Source organism: Homalodisca vitripennis, chromosome 3, assembly GCF_021130785.1.
Source record: "Homalodisca vitripennis isolate AUS2020 chromosome 3, UT_GWSS_2.1, whole genome shotgun sequence".
Classification (NCBI taxonomy): domain Eukaryota; kingdom Metazoa; phylum Arthropoda; class Insecta; order Hemiptera; family Cicadellidae; genus Homalodisca; species Homalodisca vitripennis.
Genome location: NC_060209.1, coordinates 109738995 through 109762517, shown reverse-complemented (window position 1 = coordinate 109762517; position 23523 = coordinate 109738995). Strand labels below are relative to the sequence as shown.

The window sequence follows — 23523 nt, the reverse complement described above, 5'->3', positions numbered from 1 at the left end:
TGAAATATGTGGCGAAAAATTGTCTGCAGATTCTGAAGTTGTTGGAGAGTTTTGTGAAAAGTTTCAACAAATAATCAAAGATAAAATTTTTACAGTAAACCAGATTTACAACTGTGACGAAACTGGATTTAATTTTAAGATGTTACCAACCAAGAGACCCTTACATATAAAGGAGAAAATTAGCCCCAGGACTTAAATCAAAAGATAAGAGTTGCAATTTCAGCTGCTGCATATGTTAGTATACGAAAAAATATTTAAAGAAACAGAAGTTGCCTTTGAAAGCAATTATAACACAGCAAATAGTTATGTTTAAAATGGGTCTGAATAGTTGATAAGTGATTTTTCATATTACAACAAATGAAATAGCAATGTCATGACAAACAACTCCACAGTTATATGCCAATTCCCAACCCTAATCAGTGAACACCAAACCACATGGCATATTGATTGTCATGATAAAGAGTCGGAGCTACAACAAAATTATACTATTATAAATTATAGAACTTGTTTTTTGCACAATAATTCTGTGCTATATTAGATGAGGATATATTTATATTTGTTTCCTAAATACAGCAAACTAAAATGGTTTTCATCTTATAACTAAACACTAAAATTACTTTGGATAAATAAAAAAAAATAATGTTTCTACAAATTGAATAGTTTTGCTGTTGCAGGTACAGAACGTTTGTAATCTAGTCCTGCAGGATATTCACCTCACACTCAAAAGAGAAAGCGTCACAACCAGGTCAGTCCAAGGACTCTTGTCTTATTGCTAAACTCAAATAACATGACCAGCCATCTTGCTTACATCACTGGATCTTTATATTTTTAATTTCAGTAAAAACACAATTTCTAATAAAGTATAAAAATATAAAGCCTGTCAAACTTATTTTATACTAAGAATTTCAAATTACTACACTTACAGGCAAATTATTTTCGTTAACTTCAGTTTGTTATTAATAGTATAGATGTTTTTAACAACACAACATCTTATTTTATTTTTTATACACCATCCCATTGTGAAATACTCTTGATTTCAAGTTACCATTAGAATCATCAAAATCAATTTTATTTGTGTATAAATAAATATATACAATATAATAATACTAAAATATGAATGATTGTCAAAAGTAAATATTGTTCTTAAACAATTGCTTTGTATTATAAATGAAAGCAGAGGCAATTATAACATAATATCATTTCTTATCTTGTTCTATGTAAAATAAGTGTATTTTATATTACTTTGTGAGGAATCATTCAATGAGGAAGGTCACATTGAAATACTGAATTATTTAAGTTTTTAGATTTTCTTAATCTGAGAGATAAAACTTATCTCTTGTGACCTTAACCGTCATTGGTCATGGGTCTACTTGAGAATCAGATTGATAAATAATATACACGTTAAACCCTGTTCAAAGTCAAGAGACAACCACCTGATTCCTTTCACAATAATAAAAACACTTCAAATGAGTGTTTTGCATTCATTTGCAACTGGTTGATGCCAGTTTGATAAAAAATGCAAGAGTATAAGTGGGTAAATCAGTAAGAGGTTGATATTTTCATAACTTAAAAGTGTCAACATTAATAAATAATTCAATAATATCAAAAACTAAATTGAGTTGTATTACTATTAATCTGGTCTGCTTGGTTGAACATCCTTACATAACAATAAGATTATATTAATAAATTATATATTTTATATACTTCATTATAGGTCCTATAATTTTTAATCTATATCTTGTTGTTTAGTAATTATGCTTCTATCTGTATGTTCTCTGTTCGACTGTCAAACATTACCTTTGCTATTCTAAATATTACAGTTTACCAAACACAAAAGACTTGTATAATAAAACCTAAGCCACAGCTTGCACAAAGAAAGAAAAAAATAGTTACTAAACCGAAAATGGTAAAAATTGTATAGCAATACTACATGTTTACATCTAACCATTATTTGGTAACATCTAAACTTCAGAGTACAATGTTTTTGTCTACGAGGAAGCAAAATGACACTGGGGATATGGAATTACGTCCTGCTTAGTATTTTTCACCTGTAAAATGACGTCCTAAATGTAAGTTAGGAATTTAATTGATTTTTACAACTTTCAGGTGATTATAATAGCCATACTGTATATATATATATATATATATATATACAGTATGTTGTATATTAGTGCGTGTATGTATATTTATTTTATAAAAAATATACAGAGTACATGTACCTACTCGGCTTAAACTTGCTAGTATTGTGATTAAAGGACTCCCGGATGTTCTGTTATTACTGGTTATTTGACCTTGATTCTAGTTTTCCTTGTAACTTTCAGAATAACCTGTTACTTTAAGAGTTTTACAAAGTTGTAATAAAATAGTCCTTTTTTGCAAACACGCCTTGTAAATAAGTTACGTTTGCTTTGTGAAGCTAGAGTCCCTGATAACAAGATATGAAGCTATACATTATTAAGTATTTGAGTCAATAACTACGATAACCATAAAGAATAATTAACTATTTTGTACACTCAGCCATTAATGTATTCACTGTAGTGTCTAAAACATGGCAGCGAATGTTAGAAATTAGTCTGTTTACTGTCGAAGCTCTTATATAATGGTGTCCCACTCTTTATTTAACTAGTATAATTAGTACCACTTTGCAATATTACTTAACCATGCTTACTTGGGCAGTTTCATCTGGCCATTTATTTGAAAATACTTCATTTTGTTTTTAAAATAAAAACCAGGAACCAAAAGTAAGAGAGTAAATAAATACTTGATTTTTTATAACTTTCTACAGTCATACACACACATTGGTGATTTCTCTTGCAATTAGTGAAATGCTTAATATTAAGAAGTGTTCAGATGGTAGCAAATTTACAAGGGAGTTGAGAAATTTAATAATAGTGGTTTTTTACTTTCATCCTATTACTTTTTCAGAGTTTGGGAAATGAGAAAGGAGATGTCACTAAACTGTATATGTGAAATGAAGTTTCATGACATTATATTTCATTGAGTTTGATCATACTTCCAACAAAAATCACAAAAGCCTATGTAATACAAAACTTACTCTAGTAGAGTGCACATACAATTAAATGGGAGACATAGGAAACACCAGTTTAAAGATTAGTAATTATATCCGACAAATATAATTTTAGTACATGCTATTATTTATTGCATCCTACAGAGTCTCAAAATATTGCTTTATACAAAACTTTAGCCTTAAATAAAAACTGCATTTGATTTAATTTTCGATTTTACTTATTGAGGACATTTCCAATACGATTTTAAATAAGGCTCTTGCTGGTTGTAAACAATGACAGAAATTCAGAATAATATAATAAATGTTTAATGGAAAAGTTGCTCTTTGTATGCACAAGTATGTACCTTAAGCCAATACCACTGACGTCTAGGATGTATAGAGAAGATGATGCAAACAAATACCATAAAACAATTTACCTTAAAATTTATACAAAAGATTCAATTGTATCAAACACATTTTAAAACTTATTCTTAAGCAATAAATTTTATTTTAATAGGTAAGATACCTTAAATATTTTCTATTCCAATATGACAATATCATAAAACATGAACATTTCATCTAGTTTTCTTTTATTTCTACAAAGCAAAAGCTCAAATTTTATGTATTTTACTAAATGGCAGAACAATTATTAACAGTAAATAATTTATACAATAAATGGTTCTAAAAACTGGCACAAATTTTCTCCCACTCAATGAATTACCACAAAACTGGAGAAAAATCTACATTGCTTCTGCTAGCTACAACCTAGAAGGGCATCAAATTTCGTTTCTTATTACCCTGAAACCATTATTGGGATAACATCATTTTCTTCAACAAAATACAGTTTACTCTGCTACAGTATTGATAGTATTGGAATATACGATAAACCCTGTCTTGCCAGCATCAAGATGATGATTGCCTTCATCATCACCTATCTTATCAGCTTTATGGCAACATTTAGAATACAAATCACCGTTCTCAAAGTGAAATTTCAATGTATCAGCTTTACCAACAAATAAGTTTTGTCAGCCTTAATGTGGTATTGTAAAATCATCAACTCATACTTATAAATTCATGTTACAAAAAAAAGGGTATTTAATAATACAATAATACGCCCTATTCTTAAGGCACCAACATTTTTAAAATCTTAGAACTTACAGGCATTCGTTCAGTTTCTCCTCCAATTGGAAAGTTCATGACAGATCGAACAGTCTGAGCACCATAATATTTGTCGTTGGGAACTTTCAGCTCTCCAAATGTGTCTGCTTCAATTCTATACCCCTCCTAAAATCATACAATAACAAGGTTGTAATAACATTTTCATTCCCTCCACCACGTTTTTTCCTGCAAAGGGTTGAACTCGTGCTATAAACATTCTAATAGCATAAATAAAACTACATACTATTGAGGTTAAATTTGTAGGTTAGTTTAGTAAGTGGGCCCCCCAATACTTGTTGTATTGATACTATATGACATATTAATTCTGTTAATAATAGAATATTACATTTTTTAATAATTGTAACTTATGTATATTAGATGATATGAACAGCTACTGAATAATGTTGACTGGTAGTAAATCATTCACTTCAATCTTTAATCACATAACATTGTTTCAAAATGACATTTTTTCATCATATAGTTTTGTTATTTTGGACTGTAAATATCTGTTAACTCATAATTTATCGAAGTCTTCTTAATTACGCATATTTCTTATTCTTTTCCATTTAATATTATTCATAATTAATTAAAGCACCATCTTAATAGAGCATAGCAAAACCTATAATTTATGGAGTTCAAAAACAGTTTCATTTCTGTCTCTCTGTCCGTTTGATATCTTGAAAAGAATCTGTCCTATAGATTTAAAATTTTGCATGAAGCTCCATTTCTACATACAGTAAGTTATAGGCAACACTGAGTTCGATGATAGTGCATGGCACTCCATGGGATTTGACTTGGTCTTATAATTGGTAACCATAATGACAATGAAAAAATAGCAGAATAAATAAATTTGTAAAGAAAGTTGGTAAAAGATGTAAAATTTTAACATGCAATTTTTCTTTGTAAAAAAAATGTTAGAGTAGAAAATTAGTGTTAAAATCAAGAAGGTAGCGCTCGCCAACAACTACATGAGCGAACTATGCGAGCGCTACAAGGGTGCTGCTTTCCTGGACATTAGTGACCTGAGTCGTCATCACTTCACGGCTCACGGCCTTCACCTTACCACTGCAGGAAAGGCTATACTGGCTGACCTCATTGTGAAGGGGTTGAACAGCCCGCCCAGAACCTTCAACAGAACGCCGGCAGAATCAGCCCCGAGACCGCCACTGCCGCCGCCGACGCCACCGCCACCGCCAACTAGCGCCCAAGGCCACAACACCTACGCGGAGGCTGTAACTCAAAGACCTGCGGGAGCGTCCACCCTTCCAACAACAAAAACTGTCTATGGTGTAAATAAAAATAATGCTGTTTTTTGTTTTTTTAGGGACCCCGGACACCAGCGCCGGACTAAATTGACAAACGAAATAAATCAACAACAGAAGCGCTCAAAATTTCAAAATCACGATTCAATACGACTGCTTCATCAAAACGCGCAATTAGCGACAAACAAATTGGATGAAATTCAGCTCATGTGCGAGGATTTACAGACTGACGTACTTGTAGTTACTGAAAATGGCTTCAACCACAAAAACATTGACCGTTGTCAAATCTCAAAATTCAAGCTGGCAAATTCGTACTGTCAACAACTCTCCAAAGGAGGAGGAGTCGCAATTTTTGCGAAAATGGATTTCACTTTTGACACTGTTTGCATCAAAGAAACGATTGAAAAAGATTTTGAAGCAGTCGGAATCAAACTTCACACGACAAAATCCAAATTGACTGTCATCGGAATTTATAGGTCACCCAGTGGAAATGTAGAGAACTTTTTTTCCAAATTCGAGGCCATGCTGACTGACCTAACAAATCGCAAACAGGAATTTGTCATTATGGGTGACTTCAATATTGACGCCTTGGACAGATGCCACCCATCCACAAAACGTTTGTCTGATTTGTTGAGGTCTTTTGGCCTCATGCTGTCAGTCACAACACCCACTCGCGTGACAGCAACATCACAGTCAGCAATTGACAATGTGATCACCAACTTACCAAGTGTCGCAGTTGAGGTGGTTAACACAGCAATATCAGACCACTATGGCCAAGAGGCTAAAATCAGTGGAGAAAAAATTTTAAGGGAGCCCAAAATCTCAAAAACAATAAGAGACACTAGGCCACAAAATATCGCTCTCCTCAACGCATCTCTTTCCAAAGAAAAGTGGGAATTCTTGAATTGGTCTCAACCTCTAGAGCAGAACTTTAGTTTTCACGGAATGTTTTAACTATCATTTAAATGTGTGCTGTCCTCAAAAATCAATTAAATGTTGTCCCAAAAGGACTAACAATAAATGGATCACTAAAGGAATTTTGGTTTCGAGAGAGAAATTAAAATTTTTCTCCGAAATTCAGAAAACCACTTCAAATGAAGATTTTAAATTTTTTTTCTGAAATTACAAAAGAATTTACAGAAAGGTGATCCAAGCCGCGAAAGCATATGATGTCTCAAAATCAATCACCTCGTCAAAAAATATTTCTAAAACAGTTTGGGGCATCATAAGCAATAAAAACAAAACACAGAAAACAATCAAAATTAAAATTGGGGATAGGCTTGTGGAGGATGCGACTGAGGTTGCGAACGAGTTTAACAGATTTTTCGCATCTGTTGCTTGTGAGCAAAATCCTTGTCCACCACCTCCTCAAGTAAACCCCACGCGTATACAGGGACCAGTTTCCTCATTGGCACTGGCTCCTGTAGTTGAGGAAGAGATCGTGAAAATCATTCAGCAGCTCCCACCCAAAAAAACAAACGACATTAATTTGATGTCGGCGTGGCTTATAAAGAAATGCTCCAAGCATATTGCCAAGCCACTAGTCCAATTAGTAAATCAGTCATTCGAAGAAGGAGTTTTTCCCTCGCTCCTAAAAATTGCAAAGGTGAGCCCAATCTTCAAAAAAGACGACCCATGCTCTGCAAATAATTATCGGCCTGTCTCTATTTTGCCTGTTCTGAGCAAAATTTTTGAAAAAATCTTTTTACAAAGAATGCTTCAGTTTTTGAATAATCACAACCTTCTTTCTGAACACCAATTCGGTTTCAGAAGGGGCAAGTCGACAATTGATGCAATTGTGAGTCTTGTTGAAATGGTGGTAGAGGGATTAGAAAGTCGAAATCTCACTTTAAGTGTATTTCTCGACTTAACTAAAGCATTCGACTGTGTCGACCACGTGAAGCTGCTTGACAAACTTGAATCCCATGGCATCAGAGGCGTGCCTCTTCAGTGGCTTAGCTCATTTCTAAGCCGCAGAAAACAGCTTGTTCAAATCTCAAACAAATTTTCCGAGCCGTTGCAGCTGAGATATGGAGTCCCTCAAGGATCAATTCTCAGTCCAATTCTTTTTCTCATCTATGTCAATGACATAGACTCATCACTACTGCACGGGAAACTTGTGCAGTATGCTGATGACACAACACTTTGTTTTACCAGCAAATCCAAAATGATTCTGGAACAACAAAGCTTTTTCGACGTCAACAGTTGTGTCCAGCACTTCAATAGCCTCAACCTCAAAGCAAATTCTTCAAAGTCAAACGTCCTGACTTTCGCACTGCGATCAGGAAATCTCAATGACGGTGCAGCCGTATTATTGGAAGACACAGTGCTGGATGAAGTCGAATGTTCAAAGTTTCTGGGAATATTCCTTGATCGAAGATTGACTTGGAATGCTCACATTGACCACGTTTGTTCCAGACTGTCCTCAGGCATTTATGTCTTGAGGTCTTTAGCCAAGTACTGCCCTACTCAGGTACTGATGACGGCGTATTATGGCTTGATCTACCCCCACCTCACTTACGGTCTGGTGTTATGGGGAGCCTGCGCAAACAACCATTTCTTCCGAGCATTCAAAATTCAGAAGCAAGCGATTCGCATAATCGCAAAAATGAAATTCCGAGAATCGTGCAAAGAAGCCTTCAAAACGTTGCAACTGTTGACTCTGCCTTGTCTCTACATTCTTGAGACAAGCTCATTTTGTTTGTCCAAATGTGCATTAACCCGTGACATACACGAGTATGAGACAAGAGGCAGAGATGCCTACCGAACTGGAAGACACAGGACGGGGGTTTACGAACACTTGCCCTCCCAGGCAGGTATTCGGTTCATCAACAAGTTGCCAGATCAGTTAAGAAATGCCCCAACGCCTAAGGTGTTAAAAACTCGTTTAAGACGCTTTTTAGTGTCGCAAGCATTTTACAGTGCTGACGAGTTTATGGCATTCGACTGGGTGACCGCACAATTAGCAAACTGACTACCGGCGCTGGAAATGAAAATATTGGCTGGATGAATGTGGAGTTGGCTGAAAATTTGTACGTTTGAATGTGGTTTGAGGCGATGTGAAAGTTTTAAATTTTAGAATATCTTGACTATTGCTATACATGTGATTATGTCCTGGCAATAAAAATTGATTTGATTTGATTTGTGAAAATATTTGATTACACGTAGCAACCTTTATAGCTCACTGGAACTTTCATTATTTAAACACTGCTATGAATCTTAAGTTAATTTAAAAAAAATAGGAATATATTCTGTGGCATGATATCTCGAAAAAGATTCACCTGTGATCTTTAAATTTTGTATGAAACTTTATTTCTACATTATATACAAGAATGAGTTCTATGACAGTGCATATTCAACCATGGAATTTAGCTGAGCGTCACTAAAGTCTCGGCAATCTTGTTATGCCTGGCTACCGTACTGTCAGCTATTATTGTAGGAAAACCAAACAATGAGACGGAACTTTAATCTTCATAAAGGAAGATATAAACTCTGTGAGCTATGACAAACTTCCATAAGTGGTTGAAGAACTTCTAGGTGGCGGCAGTTCTGCTTTGTGATTAAAAAACCGTAGTTGTGTCATTCTACCACCCACCACAACGTAACACCTATGCTTTTCTAGATAATCAACATGGTGTTTTTTCCTGTCTCTATGGTGGGAACTACAATCTTATTCTGCCTGGGGACTTCAATATAGATTTTATGTCTCTCACTAATGAAACTCTACAATAACTAGATAAACAGTTTTAATCTAACTCTGGCAGTAGTTGAGATCACAAGACTTAACGCCACTTCTAATGGGGGCGGTATATGTATTGACAACATTGTAACCTCATTGCATCCGGACATATGGACAGCCACTGTTGTACATATTGGTGTATCTGATCACAATGCAATAGTTTTCAAGACCTGTATCAATACTGAAACACAATTTAACCTACCATTTAAGCTGTCAGCCAGTCTAGAATATTAAACATCAATATCAAACATTTGCATTACTTAAAAAAAATAAGTTGGCTTGAAGTATATAGTAATGGTAGTTATGTGAATCATAAGTTTCAATTGTTCTTTGATTCTCTTAAGTGGGCTGTAAGTAGTTCCATGCCCTTTAGGACAAAGTATGGTGGTAGCACAACTGGGAGAATAAACAAACGTAGCAATTGGTATCATGAGGGTCTTGTTTCCAAGAAAAGGGATCTAGATAGGCTATATATATTTATAAAAAAAAGAATAATATAGCTCTTAATGGCAAGATTTACCATAGTTATATGTCAGTTAAAAAGCTCTATCAAGATGAAATTTAAAAAAGCAAAGCTTTTTGAAAATTGTGATATTGTTCTTTGAATAAATCCAAGGCTGCTTGGTAAATTATCAATAACTGCAAGGGTAACAGAAAACTTCTTTCACACCAGTTTCTTTGAGAGCAGATAAATGTAATAAATATTTTGTGGATTGTATAAATGATATTAGAACTGAGGTGCCTTGAATTATAAAAATTCACAGCTTTTATGTAAATAGTGTCAACTGTAATGGTAATAGATTTCTAAGCAGTTTTAATATAAATGTTTTTACTGTGGAAGAAGTTTTTAATGCCATAAATGGACTACAAGTAATAAATAATCAACGCCTATGAAGGTATGGAGAACCATTCTAGTGTAGTTTTAGATACGATGATATGTCCAACGCCTTTACTGGGGACCACAGTATTTTAGAAAGTTGCCTTATTACTTTTTCAGTGATTCTGTTGTAAGCCTGTTAAAAGTCATATTTAAAAAATAGACGTCAAACCGTGTCTTTAAACAGCAACTTTTCTAGCACTCTGTATGTACAGCATGGAGTCCTGCAAGGTTCCATTTTGGGGCCAATGCTTTTTGTCCTTTATATCAACGACCTTCTGTATAATATGCACAGTAACAGTATAAAGACCTTTTTGTTTGCAGATGACTTGGGAATGTATATAAGATAAGTGCGCAGATAATACAAATGCCATTTTACCAGACAACTCTAAGACCATTCTTGATTAGTGCAGTGCCAACAAACTTAATCTAAACTCTCAAAAAAACACAAGATCTTACTTTAAGTCTTTCAGATCGAGAGGACTGTGATCCTCCTCTTAAGTTTCTTGGCATATATTTGTGGAGTGATTTAAAATGGCAGCATCCTATCAGTTATGTTGCAACAAAGATTTCAAAAGGTATATTCTTGATAAGATCTTTAAGAAATAAAGTAACTCGGGATATCCTGCTTAGTGTATATTATGCCTTTGTACATAGTCAGCTAAACCTTTCACCCTTTGGGGAAAATTTGGCTCTTGTGACAAGTTGTTTGTTTGAAAAAAAATCATCAAGCTTATTTTTAATTTGCTAACTTTGACCTACTGTAAATAACATTTTATCAAATTAGACATTCTTTCCCTCCCATTTCTCTATGTTTTTTCTACACCAATGTACATTAAAGAAAACCTCTAATCTTTTCAACACAGCTGATATTCATGGCTACAAAATAAGGAATAGGCTAAATATTATTACAAAAAGATGTGTTTTCTCTAGCACTCAAAACAGCTTTGTAAATCAGGGCATTAAGTATTCGATACATTACCTAGTGAATCCAAATGTATGCCCATATATAGATTTAAAACCATTATTAAGTTATGGTTAACTTAAAAATGATTGTATAGTAAAAGTGAGTACTTTGATGTATAGACTAACTTAGAACCTGGTTCTAGTTCTTTTTCATCACTCTACTTTATAAATAAAAAAAATAATTTTACACCTGGACACTAATTTGTAATTTTAAATTAGGCCTAGGCTTATTCAACAAAATAGTCACTGTTTTGACAATGTCTTGTGAATTGACAAAAATCTTGACTCTTGAATATAGTAAAGAAAACATGTATTAATGGTTTGATGAATTAAAAAAAATGTATTTATGATTATAAGCTAGCATGGATTGTTGTTACCCTTTCTGATGACTATTACACCAAACTGATGACGTTAATATACACTTTGCGTTCTGAAAATAAATGACTGATTATCACTCAGCACTCACTCGGTTTACATAATTCTTTTTTTCTGGTAGGGGATGTAAACATTTCTTTTCTGTATGATTTTTTGGCTGTCTATCTGTCTGCTGGATATCTTGAGAATGAAATGAACTATAGATTTAAAGTTTTGCAAACAAACTCAGTAAATATTGCTAAATGTTAATATTTCCGTTCTACTAAAAATCTACAAATATCTATAAAATATCATGATACCTTTTGCTTAACTTTTATAATATCTGGCAGTCCTAAGAAGATTAATATTTCTTGACATTAGTTTATTTCTTTTAGTTGGTACCTTTTTAACCCCTTGATGTGGTTTGAATACGAATGGATGCAACACCTGATGATGCTGTATGCAGTTTGACATTCATGTAACGTGCCTTTTCAGCTCCTCATAGGGTTCTATTTTGTTGTTATATGAATTAAATTAATTATGTGACGTACGTAAAAGAAACTTATGTTCTGTTTTTTCTAGTTTTGATTTTCCCTACTATTATTACAGTTAAAGCCACTGTTGTTATTGTTATTGTATCACTACGTGAATAAACAAATCATTAATTATAAACTGTTTAAGCGTAAGTTACACAACCAAGCAAAATTTATAAGTTAGAAGTAATAATAAATAAAAAAACCACAACATCAAAAATGCATGAAAAAAATGTTATTTAGACTGAAAATGCTATAACATTCAACATTGTTGATACCGGAAACACAAGAGGCTATAACAAAAATTGTTTATGAATGTATTTTCTTTGGTTGGTAGGCTAACTGTTCCTGATTTCTTTTACTTATATTATATAATATTCAAAATATCATGCACACTAGAACACTTAATCTTGTGTTTATGTTAATTATATGAAAAGATGGTTAAGTGGTAGTAGGGTAGAGTACGATAAGCGGACTCGGTTTTTTATACCGAAACTATCAAGTGATAATGAATTATTATACCCATCGATACAATTAAGCAATAGTAATCAATTTGTACAATTACTAAATCATCTGCACCAACTGTACACACAGCAGACTGCTTTAACAAATTTTTCTCCTCAATAGCACAAAGAACTCTCCAAGACAGCCAATTAAATGCCACAAATACTACGAGCCAAAATCCCCCGCCACTCACTAACAACACTTTTCAGTTCGAACCAACAACAAAAGAAGAAGTGGAGAAAATAATAGACTCCATGAAAACAAAAACCTCATCTGGCCTAGATAACATCTCATCAAAACTAGCAAAAATCTGTAAAGAAGAAATTTCTGATCCCCTAACACACATCATAAACATATCCTTACAACAAGGGATTTACCCTGAAAAACTAAAAACAGCAAAAGTATACCCGAAATACAAAAAAGGACCAACCACCGACATGACTAGCTACCGACCAATATCACTCATATCCACCTTCTCCAAAATTATTGAAAAGATAGTACTAGAAAGACTTTTACAGTATCTTGAGCACAATAACCTACTAACTAAACATCAGCATGGTTTCATGAAAGGATGATCCACAACCACAGCCCTAATTCAACTTATAGAGCATGTCATAGACAAACTGGAAGAGGACCACACTGCTACTAGTTTATTCTTAGACTTTACAAAAGCATTTGACTGCTTAAATCATAAACGCCTTCTTCAAAAACTAAAAAGCATGGGTGTAAAAGATAAAACTGCAGACTGGTTCTGGAACTACCTAAACAACAGGAAACAACTGGTGGAAATCCAATACACTAAAAACAATTTATTTGAAAAAGTTCAGTCAAAAACTGCCGACATGCAGATGGGAGTGCCACAAGGATCAGTGCTGGGCCCGGTCCTGTTCCTACTGCTTACAAACGACCTACCCGACTACCTAGAGCGCATCTGTCACACAACCATGTACGCAGATGACACTGTCATAACAATATCTAACAAAACCACGCAACACCTTGCCAGAAGTCTAAGCAGCGCCCTAATCACAACAAAACAATACTGCATCTCGAACAACTTAGTGCTAAATGGCAATAAAACTGTTCAAATAAACTTCTCCACCAGGCAAAAAAAATACACATCTTCCAATCACTGACCTAGAAACAAAAAACCAAACAAATCACCTAAGTGGTATATTAATTGATGAACATATAACATGGAAAGCACACACTGAACAGCTTTGCAAAAAATTAAGCACCAGCATATTTGTAATACGCAGAATTAAACAGATTAGCAGTAAAGACGCAGCTAAAACCGCCTACTTTTCACTATTTGAGACACATCTCAGATACGGTAATAGCACTATGGGGAGGAACAGCTAACTGCAACATGGAGAAGATCCTCAGGCAGCAAAAACTAGCAATAAGAGCTCTAGAAGGACTCCAATACCAAGAAAGCTGCCGGGAAGCATTTAGAAAATTGAAGATCCTCACAGTAGTAAACTTGTACATCCTAGAAGTAATTCTGCATGCGGTACACTCAAGAAAAACTAGAAACAGAGACCTTCACCAGTATCACACACGCCATGTCCTTGACTTCACACTGCCTGTACACCACCTGAGCCTCACAGCCAGGAAACCATCATATAAGGGAGCAGCCTACTTCAATAAACTTCCAGAATCCCTAAAGAATGAACCACCCAAACGTTTAAAAAAAGCATTAACTGCCTGGCTACAAGAGAGACCCTTTTACTCAGAAAGTGAATTTTTAAACTTGTAATTTAGATTAAGCTATGTAATTTTTATACAACCATGAAATCTGTACCAATGACGCATGTACTGTTCTCAACGAACATGTCAATAAAGTGTATTGTCTAAGTACATTTTTATATTCTAAGTTACACAACTTGTTCAATGAGTGTTTTCTTTTAAATAAAAAAGATAGTTAACTTTAGAAAACTATACAAAATAACACTAATAGATGATTTATTGTTTTTCCCTGTTTTAAGATGTTATATATGTTGTCACTATATTACTTTGTTATGTTTTCTTAGTTATTTAAATGACGTTTTTCCTATCACTATAATATTTTTTCTATTTATATGATATATGTGTTATTTTATTGTTCGATTAATGGTTATGGTTTCTTTATTATTTATGACACAATTGACAATATTTCGTAATTGTTTAAACTACTTCTATTAATTTAAAACATGTTGACTTTAATTTAGTATTTTAGATATGTTGATATCGTTTGATAGTTCTGTTATTCAATATAATTAGAGTATCGATGATTGTAAAAATCGGGTCCGCTTATTGTGCTCTACCAGTACAGTAAGCGGCCACCACTGCAATCGAATCACGGTACCAAATTATTGATAAAAATTCCTTAGCTTTTGAATTGAAAAACATTCTAAGTATAATTAGGCTATTTACAATTAATTATTGCCTACTGTTTTTAATGCATTAAATAACAATTTTGATACAAATTAATTCATACAATGAATAATGTATGGTATTTGAGGAGTGGTCTTTACAACATTAATGTACATGTATTATATTTGTCTTACAAGCTGTCGGACATGCTTATCCTTAAAAATAGTAAAAAGTAACTAAATGTTATGTTTTATTTATTACATTTTATAAATACACATAGCCTACATAGTTTTGCTTTATTAAATTAATACTATTTTAGATATAAAGACAGCTGATCTGTACTGTACTTTGAAATACCTATATAAAAATTCAGTTCACTCTATAGGTTCGGTAGTTTATTTAATCATGAATATTGATAATTCAATTGTGGTGGTGGCTGCTTATTATACTGCATCTGGTTTTTAGATAGAGCTTATCAGTTTTATTCAAGAATTTGACCAAGGCTAGGCTTCAAATGGCAGAAGTTTTCACTAAAATAACTTTAGCTTAAGCTAACAGGCAGTACTTCTGTACTGTATTGCTGAGTGTACAGCTCAATTTTACTTACCATAGAACTATCCATTATACACTTGATTCAAACAGAACCTGTATGCTTTGAGTTTAAAGTAGGCTGACAGACTATGAAAATGTTAGAGCTCAGAAATAAACTGACAAAGCACACATGGCTGTTCAAGTTTTGTTTACATAAGAATTTTTTTGAATACTAAAATAGAATGATAGATTAAGCCAATTACAGTACATAAAACCTAAATCAATACTTTTAAGGTTATCCTACTTACAGCGCTGCTCATTTTTGCACTAGTGGAGAAATGTGAACACAAAGGTTTAATTATGTCTGGCAACGACTTAAGTTGACCGGCTCCGCTCCGTCCAGCACGAGAAAGTTGAATAATACTTGCAGCCATTGTTTTTGAGATTAACTCCCCTCTTATACAATCTTACTATCACACCTCTTCAATTTGACCCCCACCACAAGACAAACGGGAAAGGAGACATGAAAGTGAAAAGAAAAAGATGACTTTAATCAGCTGAGTTTTGAAGAAGAAAAAAAAAATAGATAACATGCAATACAGAAGGCCGAAATGTTCTAGAAGGGAAAAACCAGGTACAGTATGAAGTGTGTAATGTATCGTCTAAAAACTTAGGCTGCCTTAACAAAAATGAAATTTCAGATTGAAAAAAATATACTTTTATAAAGAACATAATATATAACATATAAAGAACATGGAGGTGCAAATAAACAATTCCATGCGAACTTTAAACTCAGAGCTATTTTAAGTTATGGCAATATTCTTAGCAGCATAAAGCTATCCTGAGAAAAGAAAACGGATTTAGATTAACTGTTTGTTATTGTACAAAAAGGTTCCTTCAAAACTTACATTGTCGTTCAACCAAACTCTGAGAAAGAAAACCTATTACGGACATATATTGTAATCGAAATTATAGTTATATTTTATTTTATCATAACATTTATAGTCAGTCCTCAGATTATTTGTATCTCCTATTGAAGATAATAATTTGTTAACTGATCTCTGTATCTGAACCAATAAATAAACTTTATTGTTGCTATTTTAAGTCATTATTTATTTATATCGAAAATATAATATAAAATATAACCGATTTACACATATTTGATAGACAGCTACCTAAATGACTACGAAAGTTACTATAGAATATCTAAAAATGAACGATTAAAACTGTACCTACCTTTCGGAAAACATTTGGCCAAGCACTAACAGATCAGACTCAGGGATGAAAAAAATTGATTATTGCCGGAAAAAAGATGAGCGATAATTTTATTTATCCCAGTATAAGCCTCTTACCAGTCAGAAAAAGGTATGTTGGTATGTACCAGAGTTTTGATGTCACGTCTGGTCCACTTCCGGGTTTCAGTGAGTTGATACCTTGACTTTATGTATTTAATATATTATAAATTATACATTTAGTATATTCTGAAGACAGACAAAATAATATTTTTACTTGATCCTTTTTGGAATTGTCATCGTAGTATGGTGTTATATTTTCATCATTGCTCACATTAACTGGAGTTAAAGTTCATGTACGTTTACATGCTATGATAAAATAAACTGTATTTTTTAAGTGTAATTACACTTACTGAGTTGGAATGTTTTTAGCGTCGTAAACTTAGCAGAATATATATCAATCATTCGTAGCTAAATACCATACAAAATAATTTAGTTGAATGACTTTTTATTTGTTATTTGAATCATTATAATCCGAGTAATTACATTTAAGTTGCTCAATTCTAGCGTTTTAGATGTAGGATTTAGTGCTAGACTTTAGGTTAACATTTCTAAGTGGTATCAGTATAATTCCTAATATGTGTATTTCTAAAGTTAATAAACACTTTTTGGAAACGAACCAAAGTTAAACATTTTGTAACACATATATTGATTGTTTGTGACATGATTATGGAAATACAGTACTGTTTGTTTAATGTTATTTCTTTTCTATTTTTTTACATAGTGTTTGTGGGGGGGGAGAAAAAGAGCTCATAATACAGAGCTTAACAATTACATAGAAATTATATATATATATAAAAATATAAAAAATATACAACACATCTTTTCCAATGTTTTCTAGGCTATCAGAGTTACCTCTAATCATGTTTCCATAATAACACCGTAGTTCATCGATCATCTTATCAGTAAATCGCCACTTACTGTCTGTCTGTCCACTCAGTTTGTTCAAGTACTGAATTTGCGATCTTTTGTTGCTGAAAAACTAAACAGCTGTAAATAGTTTTACTAACTATTAAACAAATTCACTAGTTGTACGCGCACGAATTAAAATAAACATTTACAGGCCACAATTACAGCTACTGTATTAAATTACACAACACTTTTAACTTTGTAAAACATAAAATGTGCCATGTAGAGTATTACAATAATCTCAACATTCCTAGACCTGTTCACATTCATAGAAGCTACACAATTCTCCAGGGAATAAAAATACAAAACATATAACAACCGTTAGTTTGTATTAAGTTATATCTAATTCATTTGAGTAGAAACAATATCCTTAAAATGTTTATTGGAATACTCAATGCTTATTCTCAACCAGAAAATAAGATGTTGGCGAAATGTTTGAACAAATTATGATGAAAACTATGGCGACATGAAATCATTTATAGCATTCTTCATAAAAGAATAGCATCTTCAATTAATTACTTTATAATACTATCAAAATATGTCTATTTGGAATGTGGAACTACAGAAAACGATATTATATTAAAATTATGTGTATTTTCACTTTTGCTTTATGCACACAAACGTGCATTATGCAGTAATATTCAAAAGTCATTTTGTCATTTTTCAGTTTTTAAGTAGTGTCTGCAATCTAAGTATATTTTAGGCATACATCTATAAAATGGGTGATTGCTCAAAGGTTTTGACCAATTGCATAATTTGCTTCATACACAGTCCACTAATCAGTTATGGAGTTTTAAAATGTTACTTTTAATGATTGAGGATCACTGATGTGTTTCCAAATGCAATATTACTTACCATTTCACTTTTTATTATTGCATCCATGACAAACACTTTAGGAGAAGCCTAAAACAAAATGTATCAATAGAAACCTTGGACAGTACTCGGGAAATTAATCAATATAAAACAAACGTGTAAACATTGAAATAATCTGAAAAAAACATTAATAATTTCAATATAGTTAAAGTTAAATACATTTTTTTTGCTATAGATTCTTTATAAACTATTTGTCAAACAAAGCAATTTATGATACTGAATATTCTACCAAATCCGACCCATTATGCTACACGTTTGTTTACCTGACTCGTGAGCATATTGTTCTCTATGAATTTAAATCAGCTAAGTTATATTCGAGGGTGTGTAGATTGTTATTGCACAGTTCTCAAGTATAGTAATCATTTATATTCACATGGTCTATTGGGTTAGACAACTTTGTCGGAAATTCTGGTACTGTAAATGAATGAATCTGATTCTTAAGCGTCGAGATAACTTTACTCTGTAATATGCGAACAGTTTTTTTACTGATATACTGTCTTTACTGATATTGATTGCGCCTGTTTCCTGAACCTCACAATGACTTAGGCTGCAAATGTTATTTCCCTACCACTTCCAATCTATATTTACCACTTCGTGGACTAAACAGTTTATTGTTATTATTGCTGTTCTATAATAATAGCCACCTAGGCTATGTTTATACCTTGCAAAAACGACAAAAAAATGGTTGAAGTGCCATTACCAGCATCACACACGTTACCAGCCGAGACATACACTTCGAGACACGTTTTCAGAATGATATTAGAACCTAATCTAGTCAAATGATGTATAAGTACAAATTTTAGGTCCTTTATAATGGACGGAAGTATTAAGCCAAATATGAATATGAAAACCTATAAGTTTTCATATCCAATCAACTTAAAAATAATGTAAAATTATTAATTAAGTTATTGTAGCAGGACTGAGATTCCAGAGGCTACACTAAGAGTAAGGTAAACTGGAGCTAAACTCAACACCCACATGGAATCGACCATGCCTATCAGATCTACATTTTGTGTAGAAAACTCGGTTGTTCCTTCGTGCTGAGATATCGTGTCTAATTATCGTTGTGCACTCCTATATTTTGTACTCTAGGTATATTTTATGCCACAACGTTGTAAAGAGTTCGTTTTGAGTTTCTTCATCGCCAACCTTTTTTGGATCTCTTCAGACTCCGGATTCCAGGAGTCAAGTCTGTGACAGAGTCAGATCCCAGAAGCTGCTCTAAGAGGAAGGGTGGAGTGGAATTTTATTAAACTCAGCATTCACATTAATTTGATATAATTTGCCTTAAAAGTGGTTGTAATGTAAAAGAAATAATTATTTAGAGTCAAAGTTGTTGAACATTTTCTTGAAACACTTAAAGCTTTTAGTTAAAATGACATCAAGCGGGATGTCTTTTGTAAATTTCAGTATTTTCAAAATAAACATGTTTTTGTGGTGATGTTGTATCACTGTTCTAATTTATTTTTATTTAATGTTTTGGAGTACAAATTAATTCACTTTTATAAAAAATTAACTCGTCATATGCGTAAAGTTTTGGCCTAGAACTTTGGTCAAATACATATTGCATATTTATATGTAATCTTAACATATAGTAATTTTGTGGAATTCACTTACTTATTCAGATGCTGGATGTAAATTATACTCTACTTATTAGAACATAATCACGAAAGTATGATGAAAAATTATCATCAATGATTTATTAATCTGAAAACAAATTAAGTTATTTTTTTAATATCTTCTATTTCAATATTCTTTACGACCCATTAGCAATGTTAAAGTTGAAACGTTTAGCAACTGTATTAAAATTAAAATTTAATTAATTATAATAGCTAGAATATTATTTACTACTGAAAAATATTTAATACCGTTATGGCTTAATATAAAGTTACTGTTGTATTAGAATTTCATCAAATTGGTTTCAATTGTTACTACTGGTCTAAAAAGTCACTTTATATGTCTCAGTCTGTTTGCTTGACTATAAACTAAATCATATACCACAACTTTTTCATAAGTCACTTATAGGATTGATATTGAAACAGAAAATTGTGTTCTTTATTTATGAAGAATGTATTCTTACTTACAAGTTTTTTTGACACTTCTGGTTGATCCATACCATTTCGTTTGGGATAAACCTATTCAAAAGACGTGTTGTTTAGAGCCTATTTTTATACAACGATTTTGTTATATAATACTTTAAGTTTATAAAAGAAAAATACTGTGAATGAAACAATAAAAAAACAATGGTTCGCTGTAAGGCTGCTTTTAGTTCTAAAACTTATAACAATTTAACATTATGTAAAAGACCTTTTAAGGTGGTATAATCCTAACTAATTTACTTTAACCAAAATTAGTAAAGTAGGAATTTTGGACAGAAATTTCATTGCTAATTCTCACTCTAAATTCGTATAAGACAACCGTACGAAACTATTTCCTTCTTCTCATTACACTTAGTTGGGTACAACCAAAAGGAGCACAAGTCAATATTCTTATTGGCATACGTCAGTACCTCGTTTATCATGTCTGGTATGATTTAGTATTAATTTAAATATATCAGATGATATAATGAAATTATTAAAACTATCATTATGTGTGATCTTTAACTGCTATTCGAATGGTTTAGTCTATTGTAATTATCATTTAAAAAAAATATTTGTATTCAATACATCAGGTATTGCATAATTTTACTATGCAATTTTGTGCGTCACTTCTTCAACATTATTGATAGGCGTACAATTTATATTATACTAAAATCAACTAAATTTACATTTAAAATAAAAAAAAAAACAAGTCTTACTTTTTATTATTAATAATTTATAATATTGATGAAATTGAAACTTATTCCATGTCGTATGAGCGGGTAATGATGGGAATTTTATCTGGGAAGGGTATCACATACAAGAATGGATTGTACAATAGTAATATTTATCATGTTTCAGAATTTGAAATTTGGAACGCCTCGCACAACATATAAGTTTATATTTGAAACTGTGTGCTTATTATTAGTTACACTGAATTTCAAATTTTCCAATTGATCCAAGAATCTTTCACGAGTCTAATATTAACATGGACCTTTAACTTTATTTGAATTCTTTACTGTATGTCAAGTTATGTAAAATAGGTATCAATAGTGTTTGGTTAAATAGAAACATGATAGCACATTTATTTTGAAATCTGAACAAACTAATCGTAAATTAAACACTAAGGCAATTCGTAAAATAAAAGCGTGGTTGTTAAATATTGATAATATTCATTACCACTCCAATTTCAAAGAATTGGGTTACGTATTTCTTTGAACCAATTTTTTAAGATACTTGTTTCTTTCGGTAAAACACGATCACTCATAAAAGAACATTCTAAGCGAAATTTTAGTATTTGTGATGAAGCTCAGATGATACTTAATGTTTTCAGTAAAAGATATCGAGAGTTGTGTACTTGCTAAAAATGCAGATAACAGTCGGCAAAAGCAGTTTTGATTGTACAGGAATACTAATCAGAAAATAATACACAAATTACACCATCTTATGCAATTTAAATTTCTAATTATTTTTATCTTTATTTTACCACTTATTTTTGTTATTCTAACAGTACAGCAATAGGCACTTTGGGATTATCCGGAAGGCAATACTTTTTAAGATCTTCTCTTATCGGGTACCTAAAAAACTATACATAAGAGACATTATTTAACTTACTGTAAAAACTACATGCCATCATGACGATAGGTTCTTAAAGGAAGCGATGTCGGCTTGAAAGAGGTCACTTTGTCCCTCTCTACTACTTGTTATTAGGCCATATAAATAAGTAAATATACTGTATATTTACGTAATATAAATATAAAAAGTAAACTAGCAGTTACGTGATCTGAGCTTAAATTTGAATTTAGGTACCATCCTGAAGGGTGTTTTCCTTGTTTCGCCAGAAGTGCATCGAAGGCGACACTGCAGCCCGCACTGATGACCAAGAGTATTTCCGATCGATACTTTCCTAACCTCAGATCACGTCCCAGATCGTCCAACTTTTCCGATATCAGATCACGTTGCTCGATCTGGCACGTGATAGATAAATACAACACTATGCAAATATTTTATCATCATGTAAAAATTCGACCGTTAATATTAAAAAACAACAGTTTCATGCAAATAAAACTCACCTGCATTTTAGAAAATAATCAATTGTAAATTACTGCCATTAGAATAATTATGATGCATTCCAATATTGGTTAATTTATTATCAGTTGCTAACCTCGCTTATTGTCATAATAGCTTTACAGTTAAAAGTACCACAATTGTACTGATATTATACATGTTTTGATGTTTTACATATCTTTGTTCCAGCTGTATTGCTATTTTACATGATCCAAAGAAAGGGGAACTATTTTAAATTTTACTCTATGGAATATAAAAATATTGTATTGATGTAATTAACTTTTGAAGTGTGCATATTGTTCGATTTGAGAGCTCTTTATTTACCTTATTTTAAATAATTAAATAAAAAGTAAAATGTGTGTATAGTTGATTTCCAATCGCCTTGGTTACAGAACTTTAGTTTAATTCCTAGCGTTACAGTTTGGCATTTCAGTCTTACAACGTTTGGTGTAACTGAGCACGTAGTATTTTTATTCCAATAACTAGGATGCGAGCTTGTAGTGCCTAAATTGTGTCAATCTGCATCGCCGCTACCGAAACTTTTTTGAAGAGCAAAGGCTTGAAAGACTCTTTTATCGGTTGGCCGAGTTAAATAGTATGACGTTATGGTTTTTTTCCCACCAAATTTAAACTCTTTAATTGCTGCTTCAAATTCACCCAACAGCTCCATACTTAATCCCGCAGCTCATAACGAACTTTGAGTTTCAGAACTGTCAAAGTAATTTTGCAACTATTAGGTTTTGTCTAGTTTCCAATTTCTAAGATTACCTACTCCAGACGAGGTAAATGAAGAGCTACGTGTTTAAGAAGGGACTGATACATACCTCGTCTACTTCAAGTTGAAAGTATTCATAATGGGCAGGCCCACACTTGTGTTAGTATACATAATGCGGTATCCTCTGAGTCCTGTATGTCCGACTTAACCGACTTAAAATTGAAATCATAGATAATTCCGAGATGATGGAAGGAAAAAAATCTCCTTACTACTGTAGAAAGAATGGATCAAACTCAATAAATGTCA

General features: G+C 32.5%; 1 protein-coding gene and 1 long non-coding RNA gene across 2 annotated transcripts in view; both read right to left on the bottom strand.

The window, feature by feature from the left end:
* LOC124357287 (fumarate hydratase, mitochondrial-like) overlaps window positions 1–15793 on the bottom strand; it is a 31799-nt gene extending 16006 nt beyond the window's left edge. Inside the window, exons 1-2 of the mRNA XM_046808936.1 lie at window positions 15592–15793; window positions 4166–4291 (exon numbers count right to left, since the gene is read on the bottom strand). Of these exons, the coding sequence (XP_046664892.1) occupies window positions 4166–4291; window positions 15592–15717 (252 nt within the window). The 5' untranslated portion in view covers window positions 15718–15793. The remainder of the gene's footprint in view (window positions 1–4165; window positions 4292–15591) is intronic.
* A 2391-nt stretch (window positions 15794–18184) lies between these two features.
* On the bottom strand, window positions 18185–22633 carry LOC124358712. Its single transcript, XR_006922059.1, has 3 exons — window positions 22508–22633; window positions 20442–20492; window positions 18185–18387 (listed from the first exon to the last, which is right to left on the bottom strand). It is a non-coding gene; the product is annotated as an uncharacterized LOC124358712 (long non-coding RNA).
* Between the last annotated feature and the right edge of the window lie 890 nt (window positions 22634–23523).